The sequence below is a fragment of the Tachyglossus aculeatus genome, chromosome 11 (assembly GCF_015852505.1).
Source record: "Tachyglossus aculeatus isolate mTacAcu1 chromosome 11, mTacAcu1.pri, whole genome shotgun sequence".
Lineage (NCBI taxonomy): Eukaryota > Metazoa > Chordata > Mammalia > Monotremata > Tachyglossidae > Tachyglossus > Tachyglossus aculeatus.
The window spans coordinates 15,607,233-15,627,798 of record NC_052076.1 but is presented as its reverse complement, the minus strand read 5'-3'; the positions used below and the strand labels follow the sequence as shown (position 1 = coordinate 15,627,798).

The following is a 20,566-nucleotide window of genomic DNA, read 5'->3' as shown; positions in this document are numbered from 1 at the left end:
AATCGTATTTATTGAACGCTTCTGTGCACAGAGCACTGTACTAAGCTCTTGGGGAGTACAAGTCGGCAACTTATAGAGACGGTTCCTACCCAACAGCAGGCTCACAATATTACCCAGTCAATTGGGGGTTCATTCATTCATTCATTCAGTCGTATTTATTGAATGCTTCTGTGTGCAGAGCACTGTACTAAGCGCTTGGGGAGTACAAGTCGGCAACTTTTAGAGACAGTCCCTACCCAACAGCGGGCTCACAATATTACCCAGTTAGTTGGGGATTCATTCATTCATTCATTCATTCATTCATTCAGTCGTATTGAACGCTTCTGTGTGCAGAGCACTGTACTAAGCGCTTGGGGAGTACAAGTCGGCAACTTTTAGAGACGGTCCCTACCCAACAGTGGGCTCACAATATTACCCAGTCAGTTGGGGGTTCATTCATTCATTCAGTCGTATTTATTGAGCGCTTCTGTGTGCAGAGCACTGTACTAAGCGCTTGGGGAGTACAAGTCGGCAACTTTTAGAAACGGTCCCTACCCAACAGCGGGCTCACAATATTACCCAGTCAGTTGGGGGTTCATTCATTCATTCATTCATTCATTCAATCGTATTTATTGAACGCTTCTGTGTGCAGAGCACTGTACTAAGCGATTGGGGAGTACAAGTCGGCAACTTATAGAGACGGTCCCTACCCAACAGCGGGCTCACAGTCTAGAAGGTGAGATGGGGGGGACTCAGGCCAGCTGGGGAGTGACCATTTCCACTGTGGGGGGAAAATGGGGCAGGGGTCTGCCTTGTTGGGCCTTTTTCCTCAGCCCCCCAGGCCGCTGTCCATTAGCGCAGCTGGGTCTGGAGGGGGGGAAAGGCTCTGATGCCTAAGCGCAGTGGGGAGAGAGGGAAGGGGGCGGATGAAGGGACTCGGCCCCGCGCCCCCCGCCCCAAATCAGCAACCAAAGGGCCGAGGCCGGGGCCTCCTCCCCCTCTCCATCCCCCCCACCTTACCTCCTTCCCTTCCCCACAGCACCTGTATATATGTATATATGTCTGTACATATTTATTACTCTATTTATTTTACTTGTACCTATCTATTCTATTTATTTTATTTTGTTAGTATGTTTGGTTTTGTTCTCTGTCTCCCCCTTTTAGACCGTGAGCCCGCTGCTGGGTAGGGACCGGCTCTAGATGTTGCCAACTTGCACTTCCCAAGCGCTTAGTCCAGTGCTCTGCACACAGTAAGTGCTCAATAAATACGATTGAATGAATGAATGAATACGATTGATTGATTGATTCCCCACAGCACCTTTTACTTGTACATATCTATTCTATTTTATTTTATTAGTGTGTTTGGTTTTGTTGTCTGTCTCCCCCTTCTAGACTGTGAGCCCACTGTTGGGTAGGGACTGTCTCTGTGTGTTGCCGACTTGTACTTCCCAAGCGCTTAGTACAGTGCTCTGCACACAGTAAGCGCTCAATAAATACGATTGAATGAATGAATGAATGAATACATACAATTGATTGATTGATTCCCCACAGCACCTGTATATATGTATATATGTTTGTACATATTTATTTCTCTATTTATTCATTTATTTTACTTGTACATCTCTATTCTATTTATTTTATTTTGTTAATATGTTTGGTTTTGTTCTCTGTCTCCCCCTTTTAGACCGTGAGCCCGCTGTTGGTAGGGACCGGCTCTATATGTTGCCAACTTGGACTTCCCAAGCACTTAGTCCAGTGCTCTGCACACAGTAAGTGCTCAGTAAATACGATTGAATGAATGAATGAATAAATAAATACGATTGATTCCCCACAGCACCTGTATATATTTACATATGTTTGTACATATTTATTACTCTATTCATTCATTTTACTTGTACATCCCTATTCTATTTATTTTCTTTTGTTAATATGTTTGGTTTTGTTCTCTGTCTCCCCCTTCTAGACTGTGAACCCACTGTTGGGTAGGGACTGTCTCTATACGTTGCCAACTTGTACTTCCCAAGCGCTTAGTACAGTGCTCTGCACACAGTAAGTGCTCAATGAATACGATTGATTGATTGACTGTCTCTATATGTTGCCAACTTGGACTTCCCACGCGCTTAGTCCAGTGCTCCGCACACAGTAAGCGCTCAATAAATACGATTGATTGATGGATTGATTGATTGACCGTCTCTATATGTTGCCAACTTGGACTTCCCAAGCGCTTAGTCCATCTGCACACAGTAAGCGCTAAAATAATACGATTGATTGACTGTCTCGATATGTTGCCAACTTGTACTTTCCAAGCGCTTAGTCCAGTGCTCTGCACACAGTAAGCGCTCAATAAATACGATTGATTGATTGATTGACTGTCTCTCTATGTTGCCAACTTGGACTTCCCAAGCGCTTAGTACAGTGCTCTGCACACAGTAAGTGCTCAATGAATACGATTGATTGATTGACTGTCTCTGTATGTTGCCAACTTGGACTTCCCAAGCGCTTAGTCCAGTGCTCCGCACACAGTAAGCACTCACTAAATACGATTGATTGATGGATTGATTGATTGACCGTCTCTATACGTTGCCAACTTGGACTTCCCAAGCGCTTAGTCCAGTGCTCCGCACACAGTAAGCGCTCAATAAATACGATTGATTGATGGATGGATGGATTGATTGGTGGTTGTGCGGGCGGCCCCCGTGGAGGGCAGTAAGGGAGGGGGCAGAGACCCCCCTCCATCCCCTCCTCCCTGTGCCGGTCCTTCCGGGCCTCCAGTGACTCATTCCCTGCCCCCAAATTCCCGTTTCCCAGGCGGAAGCCGGATGTTCGTCCCAAGTGAGGCAAGAGGCCGGCCGGACGGCCCCTTCCCTCCCCTTCTTCCCTCCCCTTCTTCCCTCCCCTGCCCTGACCGTCCCGCTGACCCCGTGACCCCCTGGACCCCCAGTGTGCCGCCCCCCGTGGGACCACCGGATCACCCTGTAACCTCCCCGGCGCTCAGAACAGCGCTTTGCACAGAGTAAGCGCTTAATAAACGCCCCCATTATACTAATATTAATAATAAATTGTTGAGAAGTAGCTCAGTGGAAAGAGCCCGGGCTTTGGAGTCAGAGGACATGCGTTCGAATCCCGCCTCCGCCACTTGTCAGCTTTGTGACTTTAGGCGAGTCACTTCACTTCTCTGGGCCTCAGTTCCCTCATCTGGAAAATGGGGGTGAAAACTGTGAGCCCCCCGTGGGAGAATCTGATCACCTTGTAACCTCCCCAGCGTTTAGAACAGTGCTTTGCACAGAGTAAGCGCTTAATAAATGCCATCATTATTATCTGTCACCTGTATATATGTATATGTTTATACATTATTATCTGTATATATGTTTGTACATACTTATTACTCTATTTATTTTGCCTGTACATATCTATTCTATTTATTTTAGTTTATTAGTATGTTTGGTTTTGTTCCCTGCCTCCCCCTTCTAGACTGTGAGCCCACTGTTGGGTAGGGACCGTCTCTATATGTTGCCAACTTGGACTTCCCAAGCGCTTAGTACAGTGCTCTGCGCACAGTAAGCCCTCAATAAATACAATTGATTGATTGATCTGTCATAATGGGAATAAAGACCGAGAGCCCCCCAGGGGACAACCTGGCCCACTGCTGGGTAGGGACCGTCTCTATATGTTGCCAAGTTGGATTTCCCAAGCGCTTAGTACAGTGCTCTGCACACAGTAAGCGCTCAATAAATACGATTGATTGTATCTCCCCCAGCGCTTAGAACAGTGCTCGGCCCATTATTATTACCCCAGCACTTAGTACAGCACTTGGTCCGCCTTAACTCCTTCCCCTCCCCACAGCACCTGTATATATATTTGTACGTATTTATTATTCTATTTTATTTGTACATATTTATTCTATTTGTTTTATTTTGTTAACATGTTTTGTTTTCGTCTCCCCCTTCTAGACCATGAGCCCACTGTTGGGTAGGGACCGTCTCTACATGTTGCCAACTTGGACTTCCCAAGCACTTAGTCCAGTGCTCTGCACACCGTAAGCGCTCAATAAATACGATTGAATGAATGAATGAATGAATGAACCCCCAACTGACTGGGTAATGTTGTGAGCCCACGATTGGGTAGGGACCGTCTCTATATGTTGCCAACTTGGACTTCCCAAGCGCATAGTACAGTGCTCTGCACACAGTAAGCGCTCAATAAATATGATTGAATGAATAATAATAATAATGATGGCATTTATTAAGCGCTTATTAGAGAAGCAGCATGGCTCAGTGGAAAGAACCTGGGCTTTGGAGTCAGAGGTCATGGGTTCAAACCCTGGCTCTGCCAATTGTCAGCTGTGTCACTTCACTTCTCTGGGCCTCAGTTCCCTCATCTGTAAAATGGGGATTAAGACTCTGAGCCCCAAGTGCGACAACCTTGATTACCTTGTATTCCCCCCCCCCCCCCCCAGTGCTTAGAACAGTGCTTGGCACATAGTAAGCACTTCACAAATACCAACATTATTATTATTACTATGTGCTAAACACTGTTTTAAGCGCTGGGGAGGCTACAAGGTGATCAGGTTGTCCCACGGAGGGCTGTTTTCATCCCCATTTTACAGACAAGGGAACCGAGGCCCATTGGGTAGCCCCAGTGTGCTCTCTGCACGTAGTAGGTGCTCAATAAATGACTGACTGAATGAAGGGGTGTGTGTGCATGGGTGTATATGTGTGTCGCCACACACGGGGAGCCGGAATGGGGGGGCTGCAGAGGCTCATGGCCTCAGTTCTCTCATCTATAAAATGGGGATGAAGACTGTGAGCCCCCCGTAGGACAACCTGATCACCTTGTATCCCCCCGCAGTGCTTAGAACAGTGCTCGGCACCTAGCAAGCACTGAACAAATACCATCATCAGAGGTCATGGGTTCTAATCCAGACTCTGCCACTTGTCAGCTCTGTGACTCTGGGCAAGTCACTTCGCTTCTCTGGGCCTCATTTACCTCATCTGGAAAATGGGGATTAAGACTGTGAGCCCCATGTGGGACAACCTGATTACTTTGTATCTCCCACAGTGCTTGGCACATAGTAAGCACATAAATACCGTTATTATTTCTTCTAGACTGTGAGCCCGTTGTTGGGTAGGGACTGTATCTGTTGCCAAATTGCACTTTCCAAGCGCTTAGCAGCATGGCTCAGTGGAAAGAGCACGGCCTTTGGAGTCGGAGGTCGTGGGTTCGAATCCCAGCTCCTCTACGTCTGCTATGTGACCTTGGGCAAGTCACTTAACTTCTCAGAGCCTCAGTTACCTCATCTATAAAATGGAGATAATAATAATAATAATAGGCATTTGTTAAGCGCTTACTATGTGCAAAGCACTGTTCTAAGCACTGGGGAGGATACAGGGTGATCAGGTTGTCCCACGTGGGGCTCACAGTCTTAATCCCCATTTTACAGATGAGGTAACTGAGGCCCAGAGAAGTTAAGTGACTTGCCCAAGATCACACAGCAGACATGTGGTGGAGCGGAATTCGAACCCATGACCTCTGACTCCAAAGCCCGGGCTCTTTCCACCGAGCCACGCTGGGATGTGAGTGTGTGTCCCTCATGGGACAACCTGATCACTTTGTATCCCCCCAGCGCTTAGAACAGAGTAAGTGCTTAACCAATGCCATTATTATTATTATTATTACGGTACCCTGCACACAGTAAGTGCTCAATAAACACGATTGAATGCATGACTAGAGCATGGGTCACCACCCCGGCTGGAGCTGTACTTCCCAAGCGCTTAGTACAGTGCTCTGCACATAGTAAGCGCTCAATAAATACGAATGATTGATTGATTGATTGATTGAGCCCCAGGCGCTGGTTCAGGGAGGAGGAGGGGGCACGTCTGGGCCTCCCCATTCCACGCACTGCAGGATCCACTCCGCTTTGGGCAGCTTTTTATTGTTTAAAAATCATAACTGAAGCTTCCAAAAGGAAAAAAAAAAACCACCCAAGCCCCACACACGTGCAAGGAGAGTTGGGGAGGGAAGAGGCGTTGCTCCCACCGTCACCTCACGACCGACCCCCCTCCCCTCAAGATCCTGCCCTGGGAGACGCCGGCGCTGAGCGGGAGGGTAAGGGCTGCCCCTTCTTTCCTACTGTCCAGAGGGGCCATCTGTGAAATGGGCAGTGGGGAGGGGGGACGGAAGAAGACCTAGCCCCGGCCCCCCGGCCGCTCCCCACCCCGCTCAGGGGAAGCTGTCGTCGTCGTCCTCCGCCATCTCCTTGGCGAACTCCAGGTCCTGCTGCTCCCGCTCCCGCCGCTCCTGGGGGGTGGGCATCGGGGGGTGGGCACGGGGGCAGAGAGGCAGGGCCCGCCCCCAGCCCCGTTCCCAGGTGGCAGAGAACCCAAATTCAGGAGGGGAAGCGGAGCCCTTCAGCCTTGGAGGAGGGTGGGGACCCGGGCCTCTCCGCTGGGGCTGGCTAAGACCAGTAGTGGCATCTGCAGGAGCGGCAATTCACCAGGCTCCCCGGAGCCCCTGCCAGGGCACAGATGCCCTAGAAGGGGGGTAAAAGTCCCTTTTAGACCGTGAGCCCACTGTTGGGTAGGGACTGTCTCCATATGTTGCCAACTTGGACTTCCCAAGCGCTTAGTACAGTGCTCTGCACACAGTAAGCGCTCAATAAATACGATTGATTGATCAATTGGGGCGGGGGAGGGCTCTCACCTCTGCAGACTCCAAGTCCTTGTTGTAGGATTTAGGGGGGAACCTCATGGCCTGAAAGACAAACGGGGAGAATGCAGGTCTCACCCACCGGCCCCCGAGGGGCACCTCAGACCTCCTCAGCAGGCTCCTGGCCCTTACTGGCATTATCCTCCATTTGCCCTTACCCTCGACTCTTCTCTCTCACTCAACCCCCGTATTCAATCCATCACTAAATCTCGTCAGTTCCACCTTCGTGACGCTGCTAAAACCCACCCCTTCCTCTCTCTCCAAACTGCTACCACGTCAATCCCAGTCCCATATCCGATGCTGCCTCGGTTACCGTGTCAGCTCCTTTGCCGACCTCCCCGCCTCCTGTCTCTCCCCACTCCAGTTCATACTTCACTCTGCTGCCTGCATCAGTTTTCCACAGAAACATTCAGGCCACGTTTCCCCACTCCTCAGGAACCTCCAGTGGTTGCCCACCCACCCCTATATCAAACAGAAACTCACCACTGGCTTTAAAACCCTCAATCCCCTTGCTCTCTCCTCCGTCACCTCCCTAACTCTCCTACTTACAACCCAGCCGGCACACTTGGCTCCTCTGATGCTAACCTTCTCCCGGTTCCTCCATCTCATCGGTCTCACCGCCGACCTCTCCCCCACGCCCTCCCTCCTCAGATCCCACAGGCAATTACTCTCACCGACTTCAGAGTCATGTCGAAGGCACATCTCCTGCAGGAGGCCTTCCCTAAACCCTCTTTTCAACTCCCTTTTCTCTTCCCCCTTCCCAGCCCCACGGCACTTCCGTAAAAATCCGTAATTTTTTAAACTTGTATCGATGTCTACCTCTCCCTACCGACTTCAAGTTTGCTGTGGGCAGCGAATGTGTCTGTCGTATTGTTACAATATACCCTCCCAAGCGCCTAGTACAGCACTCTGCACACAGTAAGCGTTCAATAAATACAACCGACCGACTACTGGGCTGGCAAAACAGTGCTGCCCACTCCTGCCCCGTAGTGTGCCCAAGCCAGAGCCCAAGACCCTCGAGGCTCCAATCCTGGTCCCCTGGTTCCACCAGTGACGCTGGGTCACCCCGGGGCCGGTTGCTGACCCTCTCTGTCTTGCAGCTTCCCCTCTTCCCCTAAGGGGAGGGGTCGGCACCCCCGGGGAAGCGCGGCCCAGGCCCCAGCGGGTCGCTCACCTTGACGGACATGTTGTGGATGTCGAGGCAGAAGGAGATGCGCTGGTGGAAGGCCAACTGGGGCTCGCGGGTGGAGTAGATGTCAATCATCTCCTTGGACTGGACGTAGCCCTTCTCGTGGTTGATGCTGGCCTCAATGACCCCGTCCCGGATGGCCTGCGCCCCAGCCCGCGTCAGGGGGAGCGGGTCCCGAGTCCAGACGCCCGCCTCCTCCCTGCCCCAGGTCCCCCATCGCCCTTTCCCCTGCCCCGGGGCCCGACCCCGGTGACCTCGATGGGGGGCCGGGGCGGGGAAGCCTGGAGGCTCGGCGGGGACGGGCTCTTCCCGCCGCAAGCCCGACGCACCTTGGCGACGATGAACTCCGCGTCCTCCGGGCTGTCCAGCTGCAGCTTCTGGGCAATGTCGGCCAGGGAGATGCGGGAGTAGGAGAGGCTGATCATGCGGACCCCTAGGGTGGGAGGCCGGCGTGAGCAGAGGTGCGGGGGGAGTGCCCCGCCCTGCCCAAGCCCGGCCCTGCCCGACCTGTCTTGATGACGTTGTGCCGCAGCCGGATGATGAGCGTGTACGTCCCGTCGGCCTGGAACTTCTCCCCGAACTGATCCAGGACCAGGTTGAACTTGGCCAGGTTCCCCGTCCGGACGGCTGTGGGGAAGACGCGTGACGGGGAGCCCAACTGGGGGTCCTGGCGGCCTTCCCGGTGGGGGCAACCAGCCGCTTCGCTTGTCCCCGAGGCCGGGGTGGGCTCTCACCTTGGGTCAGCAAGAAGTAGGGCATAAGCGAGCGCTTCAGGGAGGGCTGGCGGAACTGCAGGCGGTCGGGGATCTCACCCAGCAGCAGCTCCACCACGATCAGCAGTTTGTGCACCTGTGGCCCGGCCGGGCAGACGCGGGGCGGGAAGACACAGGTGAGGAGGCGCGGGGGACCAGCGGCGGCCACCTTAAGGGCGCGGGGGGAGGCGAGGGGCAGGCCCGCTCACCGTCTGCTTGAAGCCGACCGCGGTGTGCTGGGGGGCCTTGCGCAGGGCGTTGGTCATAGTCCTCCGGGCCTCCGAGTACTCCAGCTGGATGGCCTTGATGCGGCCTGCGAGGGGAGGAGGCGGGTGAGGCCGGGGCGGGCGGCGGGCCTCCCCTCGCCGCGCCCCGGGGCCGGCGGCCCTCACCCGTGTAGTAGAGGTAGCGGGCCCACTCGTTGTTGTTGGCCTGCTCGGGGAACACGGACTTGGACACCAGCTTCTCGGCCTGGTCGTACAGGCTGTAGTGCAGGTAGTTGCGCAGCAGCAGGTTCAGCAGCGTGGCCTGCCCGTCCGCATCGTGGCGCAGCGTGGCCGTCCGCAGCCGGGCGTGCAGGAAGCTGAGGGGGTGGGGAGGGGTCAGGGCCGCCGGGCCCGCCGGCCCGCCGCCCCCTCCCACCCCGCCGGGCCCCCGCCCTACCTCCGCACCACGTCCAACTTGTCCAGGAACTCGTAGACGCGGGCGTGGTAGTAGTAGCACTTGGCTACGACCAGGTCCAGCGCCCGGCGGTTCTGGGGGCTGATCTTCTGCATCAGGTCGTCCGAGACCTTCTGGGCCTGCGAGCGGGGCGGGGGGGGAAGGGGGTGGACCGGGTCGGGGGCCTCGCATGGCCTCCCTCCAGCTGGAATTCCCAAACACGGGAATTCCTTCCGGGCTCCGCGACCCCTACCTCATGACTCTGCCCCGGCCAGACAAATCTGCTGTCTCCAATCAATCAATCGTCTTTATGAGCGCTGTGTGCAGAGCACTGGACTAAGCGCTTGGGAAGTGCAAGTTGGCAACATATAGAGACAGTCCCTACCCAACAGTGGGCTCACAGTCTCCCCTTTCCCCATCTCCCTCATCCAGTCTCTGCTCCCCACCTCCTTTGTAGCAGCCCCTACTTTAGCTTCCCTTCAACGTGGCTTTCTCAAGAGCAACGACTGCGGCATACGGAGCACTTACTATGTGCTAAGTACCAGGTGGATGCAAGGTTAGGAGCCTGGACACAGTCCCTGTCCCACCTGGGGCTCACCACCTAGCTCATCCCCATTTTAAAGGTGAGGAAATTGAGCCTCCATGCGGAGGTGGACACTGGGAGAAGGACGCAGGGCTCTGGATTCCCCGTGCCGCCCTCTTCTTCACTAGGCCTTGCTCCCTCTAAACTAGGCTTTCGTTTCTGTTTTTGGCATTTTTAGTGATCCTCCAGGCATCCCGGGGTTTCTGAGCAACTTGGCTTAGTGGAAAGAGCCCGGGCTTGAGAATCAGAGGACGTGGGTTCTAATCCCGGCGCTGCCACTTGTCTGCTGTATGATTTTGGGCAAGCCACTATCTCATCTGTAAAATGAGGATTAAGATTGTAAGCCCCACGAGGAACAACGTGATTACCTTGTATCTACCCCAGTGCTTAGAACACTGTCTGGCACGTAGTAAGTGCTTAACGAATACCACCATCATCATCATTATTATATTATTGTTCCGAGTCACGAATTCCACTCGTATGAGAAAGTGGGATTGTCCCATCTCCCCCACCAACCGGCCAACGGTGTTTGAGTCCCGACTGGAGGCAGAGCCCCATAGCGATAATAACAACTACGGTACTTGTTAAGCGCTTTACTATGTGCCAAGCACTGGGGGGGAGATACAAGGTCATAATTTGTACTTCCCAAGCGCTTAGTACAGTGCTCTGCACATAGTAAGCGCTCAATAAATCCGATTGATGATGATGATGATCAGGTTAAGCTCTCGGAAGGTACGGGAGGAGGAGGCCCGGTCCCCTCCGGTACAGAGCGGTCCTCCTCCGGTAACGGGCGGGGGGGACCACCCCTCCACCCGCGGCTTGCCCCGCCGTGCCCGCTCACCTCCGGGTAGCGCTTGCTGTTCATCAGGAAGATGACCACGAGGAGCTGGAGGTAGGCTTCCACTTCGGGCAGGAGAGGGGCCGAGGCGGCCTTCCCCGTCCGGGGGCGAAACTGCAGGTCCGCTTCCGTGTCCATGGGCTGGGCGGGATGGGGATGGAAGCGGAGGGTTACGCCTGGGAAGCGCCCACCCCGCAGGCTGAGGTGCCGCCCGCCCGCCTGCCCGGAGCCCTCACCTCCTCCAGGAAGGCGAGCAGGAAGTCCCGCGAGGTGCTGTTGGAGGTGAAGAAGCCCAGCACGGCCTTGTAGAGCACGTAGGGGTTGAGGCGGCGGGAGGTGGAGGGCAGCGCCCGCAGGGCCCTCAGCACAAAGCGGGGCTCCTTGCCGGACACCGCCTTCTCCAGCTGCTTCACGTGTTCCTTGATGTCTGCAGGGACAGGGGCGAGGCTGGATGGGGTGTGTATGTGTGGGGGGTCAAACCACCACCGCCCCAACCGTGCCAACTGGGAGCACCCATTCACTCTTCCCACGTGCCTTCCCAGTTGCAGAGGAAGCTAGGCCCCCACACTGCCGCTCCCCCACAATTTTTTTTTAGAACAGTATTTATTAAGCACTTGCTGTGTGCCAGGCTCTGTAATAATAATACTAATATTGATGGTATTTGTTAAGCGCTTACTATGTGCAAGGTACTATGCCCTAGGGTAGACAAAAGATAATCAGGTTGGACACCATTCGTTCATTCATTCAATCGCGTTTATTGAGACTGATGAGGATGATGATGATTGAGCGCTTACACACCATTCGTTCATTCATTCAATCGCATTTATTGAGCGCTTACTGTGTGCAGAGCACTGTACTAAGCGATTGGGAAGTCCAAGTCGGCGGTCCCTACCCACCAACGGGCTCATGCCATCCCTACCCCACATGGGACTCAGCCTTAAGCCCCACTTTACAGATGACGTAACTGGCGCAGAAGGGTTAGGTGACTTGCCCAGGGTCACACAGCAGACAAATGAATCCCCCTTTTAGATTGTGAGCCCACTGTTGGGTAGGGACTGTCTCTATATGTTGCCAATTTGTACTTCCCAAGTGCTTAGTACAGTGTTCTGCACATAGTAAGCGCTCAATAAATACGATTGATGTTGATGATGAGGAAATGAATGTGGGGACAGGAAGGGCTTTAAGGTGGGGAGCAAGATCTCCTCCCCCCAGGACGGGTATGGGGCGGTCAGCCCAGGCCTCGGGCAGGAGGCGGGAAGTCCTGGCACAGGACAGTCGGTCGGTCAATCGTATTTACTGAGCGCCTGCCGTGTACAGAGCACTGTACTAAGCGCTTGGGGGAGCCCAAAAGAGCGATAGACAGACCCCTTCTCTGCCCACAGTGAGTTTAGGAAAAGGAGTCCTGGAGAGGAAGGACGCGGAAGGCAGTTGCGGGGGTAAAACCCAGCACCGCAAGGGGCCCGGGGGACCACGCAATCAATTGTAACTTAATGAACACTTGAGTAAAATCACTCAGTCGTTCTTAACCCTGTACTAAACCCCTTCAGTAGAATTTGGTAGATGCAACTCCTTCCCACAGGGAGCTTATAGTCTACAGGAGTGTAAAGCGTCTAAGCATTTAAGGAGAGTACAACAGGGAAAACACATACTCACACAAACACACACACACAACATTTCCTGTCCTCAAGGATCTTCCAGCCCAGTGCAGACATGATTATGATGATGATTATTATCATCATCAATGATTATTGATGAATGGCGTGCGTACAGCGCTTTATACTCAGGAACATATCTACTCACTCTGCTGTACTGTACCCTCCCAAGAGCTTTGCTTCAGTGTCCTGCACACAGTGAGAGCTCAATAAATAATAATAATAATAATGGTGGCATTTATTAAGCGCTTACTATGTGCAAAGCACTGTTCTAAGCACTGGGGAGGTTACAGGGTGATCAGGCTGTCCCGTGGGGGGCTCACAGACTTCATCCCCATTTTACAGATGAGGTAAGTGAGGCCCAGAGAAGTGAAGTGACTTGCCCAAAGTCACCCAGCTGACAAGGGGTGGAGCCGGGATTTGAACCCTTGACCTCTGACTCCAAAGCCCGTGCTCTTTCCACTGAGCCACGCTGCTTCTCTAAATCCCACCGATTGTTACTCAGTTACCTCTCCTGTCGGCTATTTATTTTAACGTCTGTCTCCCCAGTTAGACTGTGTGAGCTCCTTGACGGAAAAAATTGTGTCTAAGCAACTGTACTGTAGTCCATCAATCAGTGTACTTATTGAGTGCTGACTATCCCACCTCCATCACTAGTCTGCTGTGTGACCACAGGCAAGTCACTTCACTTCTCTGTGCCTCAGTTCCCTCATCTGTAAAATGGGGGTTGCGACTGTGAGCCCCATGTGGGACAGGCACTGCGTCCAACCCAATTTGCTGATGTCCACCCCGTCGCTTAGTATAGTGAGCGCTTAACAAATACCACAATTATTATTATCACTATTGCAGACCACTGTTCTAAGCGCTTGGGAGAGGCCAGTATGAGAGAAATTAGCAGGCGTGTTCCCTGCCCATAGTAATAATAATAATGATGGCATTTATTAAGTGCTTACTATGCGCAAAGCACTGTTCAAAGCACTGGGGAGGTTACAAGGTGATCAGGTTGTCCCACGTGGGGCTCACAGTCTTCATCCCCATCTTACAGGTGAGGTAACTGAGGCCCAGAGAAGTGACTTGTCCAAAGTCACACAGCTGACAAGCGGCGGAGCCGGGATTTGAACCCATGACTTCTGACTCCAAAGCCTGGGCTCCTTCCACTGAGCCACGCTGCTTCTCATGTGTTTAGAGGAAACCTGCACGACAGCAACTTCGGGAGTGGGAATTTTCATTTTCAAGCTGTATTTTTTTTTTCATTTTAAATGACTGTACGACGCTCTGCACATAGTAAGCACTCAAATACCACCGTCTGATTGAAAGGTACGCATGGGGGGGTAACCTGGATAGGACCTCACCGGGACCCCCTTTACAGGAAGACCATGTGAGAGCCCCCCAACTTAGTCCCACCCCTGCAACAATTGTTGATGCCAGCTTGTACTTCCCAAGCGCTTAGTCCAGTGCTCTGCACACAGTAAGCGCTCAATATGATTGACTGATTGATTGATAAGGATGCCTTCTGCCAACTCTAGGTTGTGAAACAAAGCTGCTCCTTGTCATCATCATCATCATCATCATCAATCGTATTTACTGAGCGCTTACTATGTGCAGAGCACTGTACTAAGCGCTTGGGAAGTACAAATTGGCAACATCTAGGGACAGTCCTTACCCAACAGTGGGCTCCCAGTCTAAAAGGGGGAGACAGAGAACAAAACCAAACATACTAACAAAATAAAATAAATAGAATAGATATGTACAAGTAAAATAAATAGAGTAATAAATATGTACAGACATATATACATGTGCTGTACTAACAAAGTAAAATAAACAGAATAGATATGTACAAGATAAATAAATAAATAGAGTAATAAGTACGTACAAACATATATACAGGTGCTTCGGGGAAGGGAAGGAGGTAAGATGGGGGGGATGGAGAGGGGGAGAGGATGCCAACTTTGTCCTATTGATTATGACATCCTCCCCACCTCACAGCAACTATTGTTACTATCATTGCAGTCAGTCGTATTTACTGAGCACTTACTGTACGCAGAGCACTGCACTGAGCGCTGCGGCCAATACAGTGCAGAGTTTGGGAGATTACCAAGGGTGCTCCCCACATCTGTCGACGTCAGCGTCGTCAAAAGTACTGATTGGGGGCTGACTGTGTGCAGAGCACTGTTTGGAAGAGTATTTAAGCAGACACATTCCCTGCACGGCCCTGGCCCTAATAATAATACTACTAATAATTACGGTACTTGTTAAGAAAAGCAGTGCGACTTAGTGGAAAGGGCCGGGGCTTGGGGGTCAGAGGTCATGAGTTCTAATCCTGGTTCCGCCACTTGGCAGCTGTGTGACTTTGGGCAAGTCACTTCGCTTCTCTGGGCCTCAGTTCCCTCGTCTGTAAAATGGGGATGAAGACTGTGAGCCCCATGTGGGACAACCTGATCACCTTGTATCTCCCCCAGTGCTTAGTACAGTGCTCGGCACATAGTAAGCGCTTAACAAATACCATCATCATTATTCCCTGGGCCTCAGTTCCCTCATCTGTCAAATGGGGATGAAGACTGTGAGCCCCTTGGGGGACAACCTGATCACTTTGTATCTACCCCAGCACTTAGAACAGTGCTTGGCACATAGTAAGCGCTTAGCAAACACCACCACCATCATTATTATTATTCTCTGGGCCTCAGTTCCCTCATCTGTAAAATGGGGATTCAGAGTGTGAGCACCGCTGGGGACAACCTGATGACTCTGTATCCCCCTTAGTGCTTAGAACAGTGCTTGGCACATAGTAAGCACTTAGCAAACACCATCATCATTATCATTATTCTCTGGGCCTCAGTTCCCTCATCTGTACAACAGGGGTGAAGACTGGGAGCCCCAGGGGGGACAACCTGATCACCCTGTAACCTCCCCAGCGCTTAGAACAGTGCTTGGCACATAGTAAGCGCTTAACAAATGCCATCATTATCATCATTACTATTGTCTGGGCCTCAGTTATCGGTAAAATGGGGATAAAGATGGAGCGCCACGGGGGACAACCTGATCACCCTGTAACCTCCCCAGTGCTTAGAACAGTGCTTGGCACATAGCGCTTCACAAATGCCATCACTAGCATTACTACTATTGTCTGGGCCTCAGTTATCTGTCAAATGGGGATGAAGTCTGGGAGCCCCACGGGGGACAATGTGGTCACCTTGTAACCTCCCCAGCGCTTAGAACAGTGCTTGGCACATAGTAAGCGTTTAACAAATGCCATCATTGTCATTATTACTATTGCCTGGGCCTCAATTATCTGTCAAATGGGGATGAAGACAGGGAGCCCCATGGGGGTCAACCTGATCGCCTTGTAACCTCCCCAGCGCTTAGAACAGTGCTTGGCACATAGTAAGCACTCCACAAATGCCATCATTATTATTACTACTATTGTCTGGGCCTCAGTTATCTGTCAAATGGGGATGAAGACAGGGAGCCCCACGGGGGACAACCTGATCACCTTGTATCCTCCCCAGTGCTTAGAACAGGGCTTGGCACATAGTAAGCGCTTCACAAATGCCGTCATTATCATTATTACTATTGTCTGGGCCTCAGTTATCTGTAAAATGGGGATGCAGACTGTGAGCCCCACGGGGGACAACCTGATCACCTTGTCACCTCCTCAGTGCTTAGAACAGTGCTTGGCACATAGTAAGCGCTTAACAAATGCCATCATTATCATTACTACTATTGTCTGGGCCTCAGTTATCTGTCAAATGGGGATGAAGTCAGGGAGCCCCACGGGGGACAATATGATCACCTTGTCACCTCCCCAGCGCTTAGAACAGTGCTTGGCACATAGTAAGCGCTTAACAAGTGACATCACTATTATTATTACTGTTGCCTGGGCCTCAGTTATCTGTCAACTAGAGATGAAGACAGGGAGCCCCATGGGGGACAACCTGATTACCTTGTAACCTCCCCAGCGCTTAGAACAATGCTTGGCACATAGTAAGCGCTTCACAAATGCCATCATTATCATCATTACTATTGTCTGGGCCTCAGTTATCTGTAAAATGGGGATGCAGACTGTGAGCCCCACGGGGGACAACCTGATCACCTTGTCACCTCCTCAGTGCTTAGAACAGTGCTTGGCACATAGTAAGCGCTTAACAAACGCCATCATTATCATCATTACTATTGTCTGGGCCTCAGTTATCGGTAAAATGGGGATAAAGATGGAGCGCCACGGGGGACAACCTGATCACCCTGTAACCTCCCCAGTGCTTAGAACAGTGCTTGGCACATAGTAAGCGCTTCCCAAGTGTCGTGATTCTTTAATTATTGTTGTTGTTGTGGCTGTGGTGGTGAGGAGGCTGGTGGTTACCGTCGAGGGTGACGGTGTCCAGCTCTCTCTGGGAGCGCTCTCCGGGGCCATGTTTTCCGTCGGCCTCGGTCCCCGTTGCCTCCTCCTTCATCTCCACATCGTGCGGCCCCGCCGGGGGCGGCTCCTGCTCCGGCTCCTGCTCGGGCTCCGGCGGACCCTTCCCCTTGTCGGCGCCGCGACGACGGGACGAGCCCTCCTGCTTCATGGCGGGGGGCAAGGCCTAGTCGGCGCCGCCAAGCCGGGGCCTCGCGTGAGCGCCGACGCCGGGGACCCCCAAGTGACGGCGGGGAGTGACCGCGGCCTAGTCGGCGCCTCGAAGCCGGGGAGAGGTCGAGGCCTAGTCGGCGCTTCGAAGCCGGGGACTCGCGTGAGCGCCGACGACCGTCCGCGGCCTAGTAGGCGCTTCGAAGCCGGGGACTCGCGTGAGCGCCGACGACCCCCGCTCGGCGGCGGGGAGAGACTGCGGCCTAGTCGGCGCCTCGAAGCCGGGGACTCGCGTGAGCGCCGACGCCGGGGGCCGTCCACGGCCTAGTAGGCGCTTCGAAGCCGGGGACTCGCGTGAGCGCCGACGCCGGGGACCAACGCTCGGCGGCGGGGAGAGACCGCGGCCTAGTTGGTGCCTTGAAGCCGGGGCCTCGCGTGAGCGCCGACGCAGGAGATTGTCCGCGGCCTAGTCGGCGCCTTGAAGCCGGGGCCTCGCGTGAGCGCCGACGCAGGAGATTGTCCGCGGCCTAGTCGGCGCCGCGAAGCCGGGGCCTCGCGTGAGCGCCGACGCAGGAGACTGTCCGCGGCCTAGTCGGCGCCGCGAAGCCGGGGACTCGCGTGAGCGCCGACGCCGGAGACCCCCGCTCGTTGACGGGGAGCGTCCGCGGCCTAGTAGGCGCCTCGAAGCCGGGGAGCGTCCGCGGCCTAGTCGGAGCCTCGAAGCCGGGGCCTCGCGTGAGCGCCGACGCCGGGGGCCTGCGCGCGGCGGCGGGCCGCAGGGGCGCGCGCGTCCGGCAGCACGATGACGGAGCAGCCGCTCGCTCACCCCCCAACCCGCGGCCTCCGCACAAACCCTCCTGGGAAAGCGCCAGGCCCGGCCGGAGGAGCGCCGAGCGCCAGAGCGAGCGCGGAGGCGGGGATTAATCGAGCGACGATTAATCTATTTTACTTGTACATATTTACTATTCTATTTATTTTGTTAATGATGTGCACAGAGCTTTAATTATTTGTTCTGACGACTTGACACCTGTCCACATGTTTTGTTGTCCGTCTCCCCCTTCTAGAGTGTGAGCCCGTTGTTGGGTAGGGACCGTCTCTATGTGTTGCCAACTTGGACTTCCCAAGCGCTTAGTACAGTGCTCTGCACACAGTAAGCACTCAATGAATACGATCGAATGAATGAATGACTGAGCCCCCTTTTTCCTCTCCTCCTCCCCATCCCCCCGCCTTACCTCCTTCCCATCATCATCATCATCATCAATCGTATTTATTGAGCGCTTACTGTGTGCAGAGCACTGTACTAAGCGCTTGGGAAGTACAAGTTGGCAACATATAGAGACAGTCCCTACCCAACAGTGGGCTCACAGTCTAAAAGGGGGAGACAGAGAACAAAACCAAACATACTAACAAAATAAAATAAATAGAATAGGTATGTATCCCCTCCCCACAGCACTTGTATATATATTTGTACAGATTTATTGCTCTATTTATTTTACTTGCACATATTTACTATTCTATTTATTTTGTTAATGATGTGCATAGAGCTTTAATTATTTGTTCTGACGACTTGACACCTGTCCACATGTTTTGTTGTCCTTCTCCCCCTTCTAGAGTGTGAGCCCGTTGTTGGTTAGGGACCGTCTCTATGTGTTGCCAACTTGGACTTCCCAAGCGCTTAGTACAGTGCTCTGCACACAGTAAGCACTCAATGAATACGATCGAATGAATGAATGACTGAGCCCCTTTTTTCCTCTCCTCCTCCCCATCCCCCCCGCCTTACCTCCTTCCCATCATCATCATCATCAATCGTATTTATTGAGCGCTTACTGTGTGCAGAGCACTGTACTAAGCGCTTGGGAAGTACAAGTTGGCAACATATAGAGACAGTCCTTACCCAGCAGTGGGCTCACAGTCTAAAAGGGGGAGACAGAGAACAAAACCAAACATACTAACAAAATAAAATAAATAGAATAAGTATGTATCCCCTCCCCACAGCACTTGTATATATATTTATACAGATTTATTGCTCTATTTATTTTACTTGTACATATTTACCATTCTATTTATTTTGTTAATGATGTGCACAGAGCTTTAATTATTTGTTCTGACGACTTGACACCTGTCCACATGCTTTGTTGTCTGTCCCCCTCTTCTAGATTGTGAGCCCGTTGTTGGGTAGGGACCGTCTCTATGTGTTGCCAACTTGGACTTCCCAAGGGCTTAGTACAGTGCTCTGCACAAAGTAAGCGCTCAATAAATACGATTGAATGAATGAATGAATGAATGAATGAATGAGTGAATGAGTGAATGAATGACGAGCGAGGCTTTGGGGCCGGAGGAGGGACGGCTGTGACCCCCAGGTGTCCTCCCGGCGGCGTCCGCCAGGGGTCACTTGAGGCGCCAGAGCCGGGAGTCACGTGGCCGTCAAGGGACGGACCGAGAGTCAAGCGGCGTCCTCTGACGTCACTTGTTGCCGGGCAGATTAACAGACGGGCCCCGGCTGTGAGGTTTTTTTTTAATGTTATTTATTTATTATAATAACAATAATAATCATGATGGCATTTTTTAAGCCCTTACTATTCGTGCATTCATTCGATCGTATTTATTGAGCGCTTACTGTGTGCAGAGCACTGGACTAGGCACTTGGGAAGTACAAGTTGGCAACATCTAGAGACGGTCCCTACCCAACAACAGGCTCAATCAATCAATCAATCAATTGTATTTATTGAGTGCTTACTGTGTGCAGAGCACTGTACTAAGCGCTTGGGAAGTACAAGTTGGCAACATCTAGAGATGGTCCCTACCCAACAACAGGCTCAATCAATCAATCAATCAATCATATTTATTGAGCACTTACTGTGTGCAGAGCACTGTACTAAGCGCTTGGGAAGTACAAGTTGGTAAGATATAGAGACAGTCCCTACCCAACAGTGGGCTCACAGTCTAGAAGGGGGAGACAGACAACAAAACAAAACATGTAGACAGGCGACTGGGGCATTTAAGTGCTCACCCCGTGCCAAGCGCTATACTAAGCAACGGGGCAGGTTCCAGCTGCTCGGGTCGGACGCGGTCCCCGTCCCGCAAGTAGGAGAAAAGACCATCCTTCCCCCCACCCGCCGTTTTACAGCAGGGACCCAGAGATCAATCAATCAATCCATCAATCAATCGTATTTATTGAGCACTTACTGTGTGCAGAGCACTGTACTAAGCGCTTGGGAAGTACAAGTTGGCAACATATAGAGACAGTAACTACAAGGTAATCAGGTTGTCCCACGTAGGGGTCACAGTCTCAATCCCCATTTTCCAGATGAGGCATGCTCAGAGATGGCATGCTCTTCCCACTAGGCCATGCTGCTCTCTCTGTTAGTCTATCAATGAATGGTATTTATTGAGCGTTTATGAGGTGCTACATGCCAGACACTGTAGTGTGCATTGGGGTAGATTCAGGTTAATCAGGTTGGTCCCTTTCCATGTCCCACAGGGGGCTCACGGTATTAATTCCCATTTTACAGACGAGGGAACTGAGGCCCAGAGAAGTGAAGCGACTTGCCCAAGGTCACAGCAGACAAGTGGAGGAACTGAGATTAGAACTCAGGTCCTTCTGACTCTCTGGCCCGGGATCCATCCATTAGGCCACGCTGCTTCTC

The 20,566-nt window shown here is 52.5% G+C and overlaps 1 protein-coding gene across 1 annotated transcript; it reads right to left on the bottom strand.

The window, feature by feature from the left end:
* Window positions 1-5,892: 5,892 nt before the first annotated feature.
* Window positions 5,893-17,707, bottom strand: PSMD3 (proteasome 26S subunit, non-ATPase 3). The gene is made up of 12 exons (XM_038754434.1): window positions 16,716-17,707; window positions 10,943-11,133; window positions 10,710-10,847; window positions 9,289-9,425; window positions 9,018-9,208; window positions 8,835-8,938; window positions 8,608-8,722; window positions 8,381-8,500; window positions 8,203-8,306; window positions 7,859-8,014; window positions 6,679-6,729; window positions 5,893-6,276 (listed from the first exon to the last, which is right to left on the bottom strand). Exons 1-12 carry the CDS (start codon window positions 16,918-16,920, stop codon window positions 6,199-6,201), a joined length of 1,590 nt encoding a protein of 529 aa, XP_038610362.1. The 5' UTR covers window positions 16,921-17,707; the 3' UTR covers window positions 5,893-6,198.
* Window positions 17,708-20,566: the final 2,859 nt, after the last annotated feature.

Coding starts and splice junctions, on each gene's coding strand:
- PSMD3 (XM_038754434.1), bottom strand. CDS start 16,920: ATGAAGCAGGAGGGCTCGTCCCGTCGTCGCGGCGCCGACAAGGGGAAG. Junction 8,723..8,834: donor CGGTCGGCTTCAAGCAGACG/GTGAGCGGGCCT, acceptor GCCGGGCCACAG/GTGCACAAACTGCTGATCGT. Junction 8,307..8,380: donor GCACAACGTCATCAAGACAG/GTCGGGCAGGGC, acceptor CTCCCACCCTAG/GGGTCCGCATGATCAGCCTC.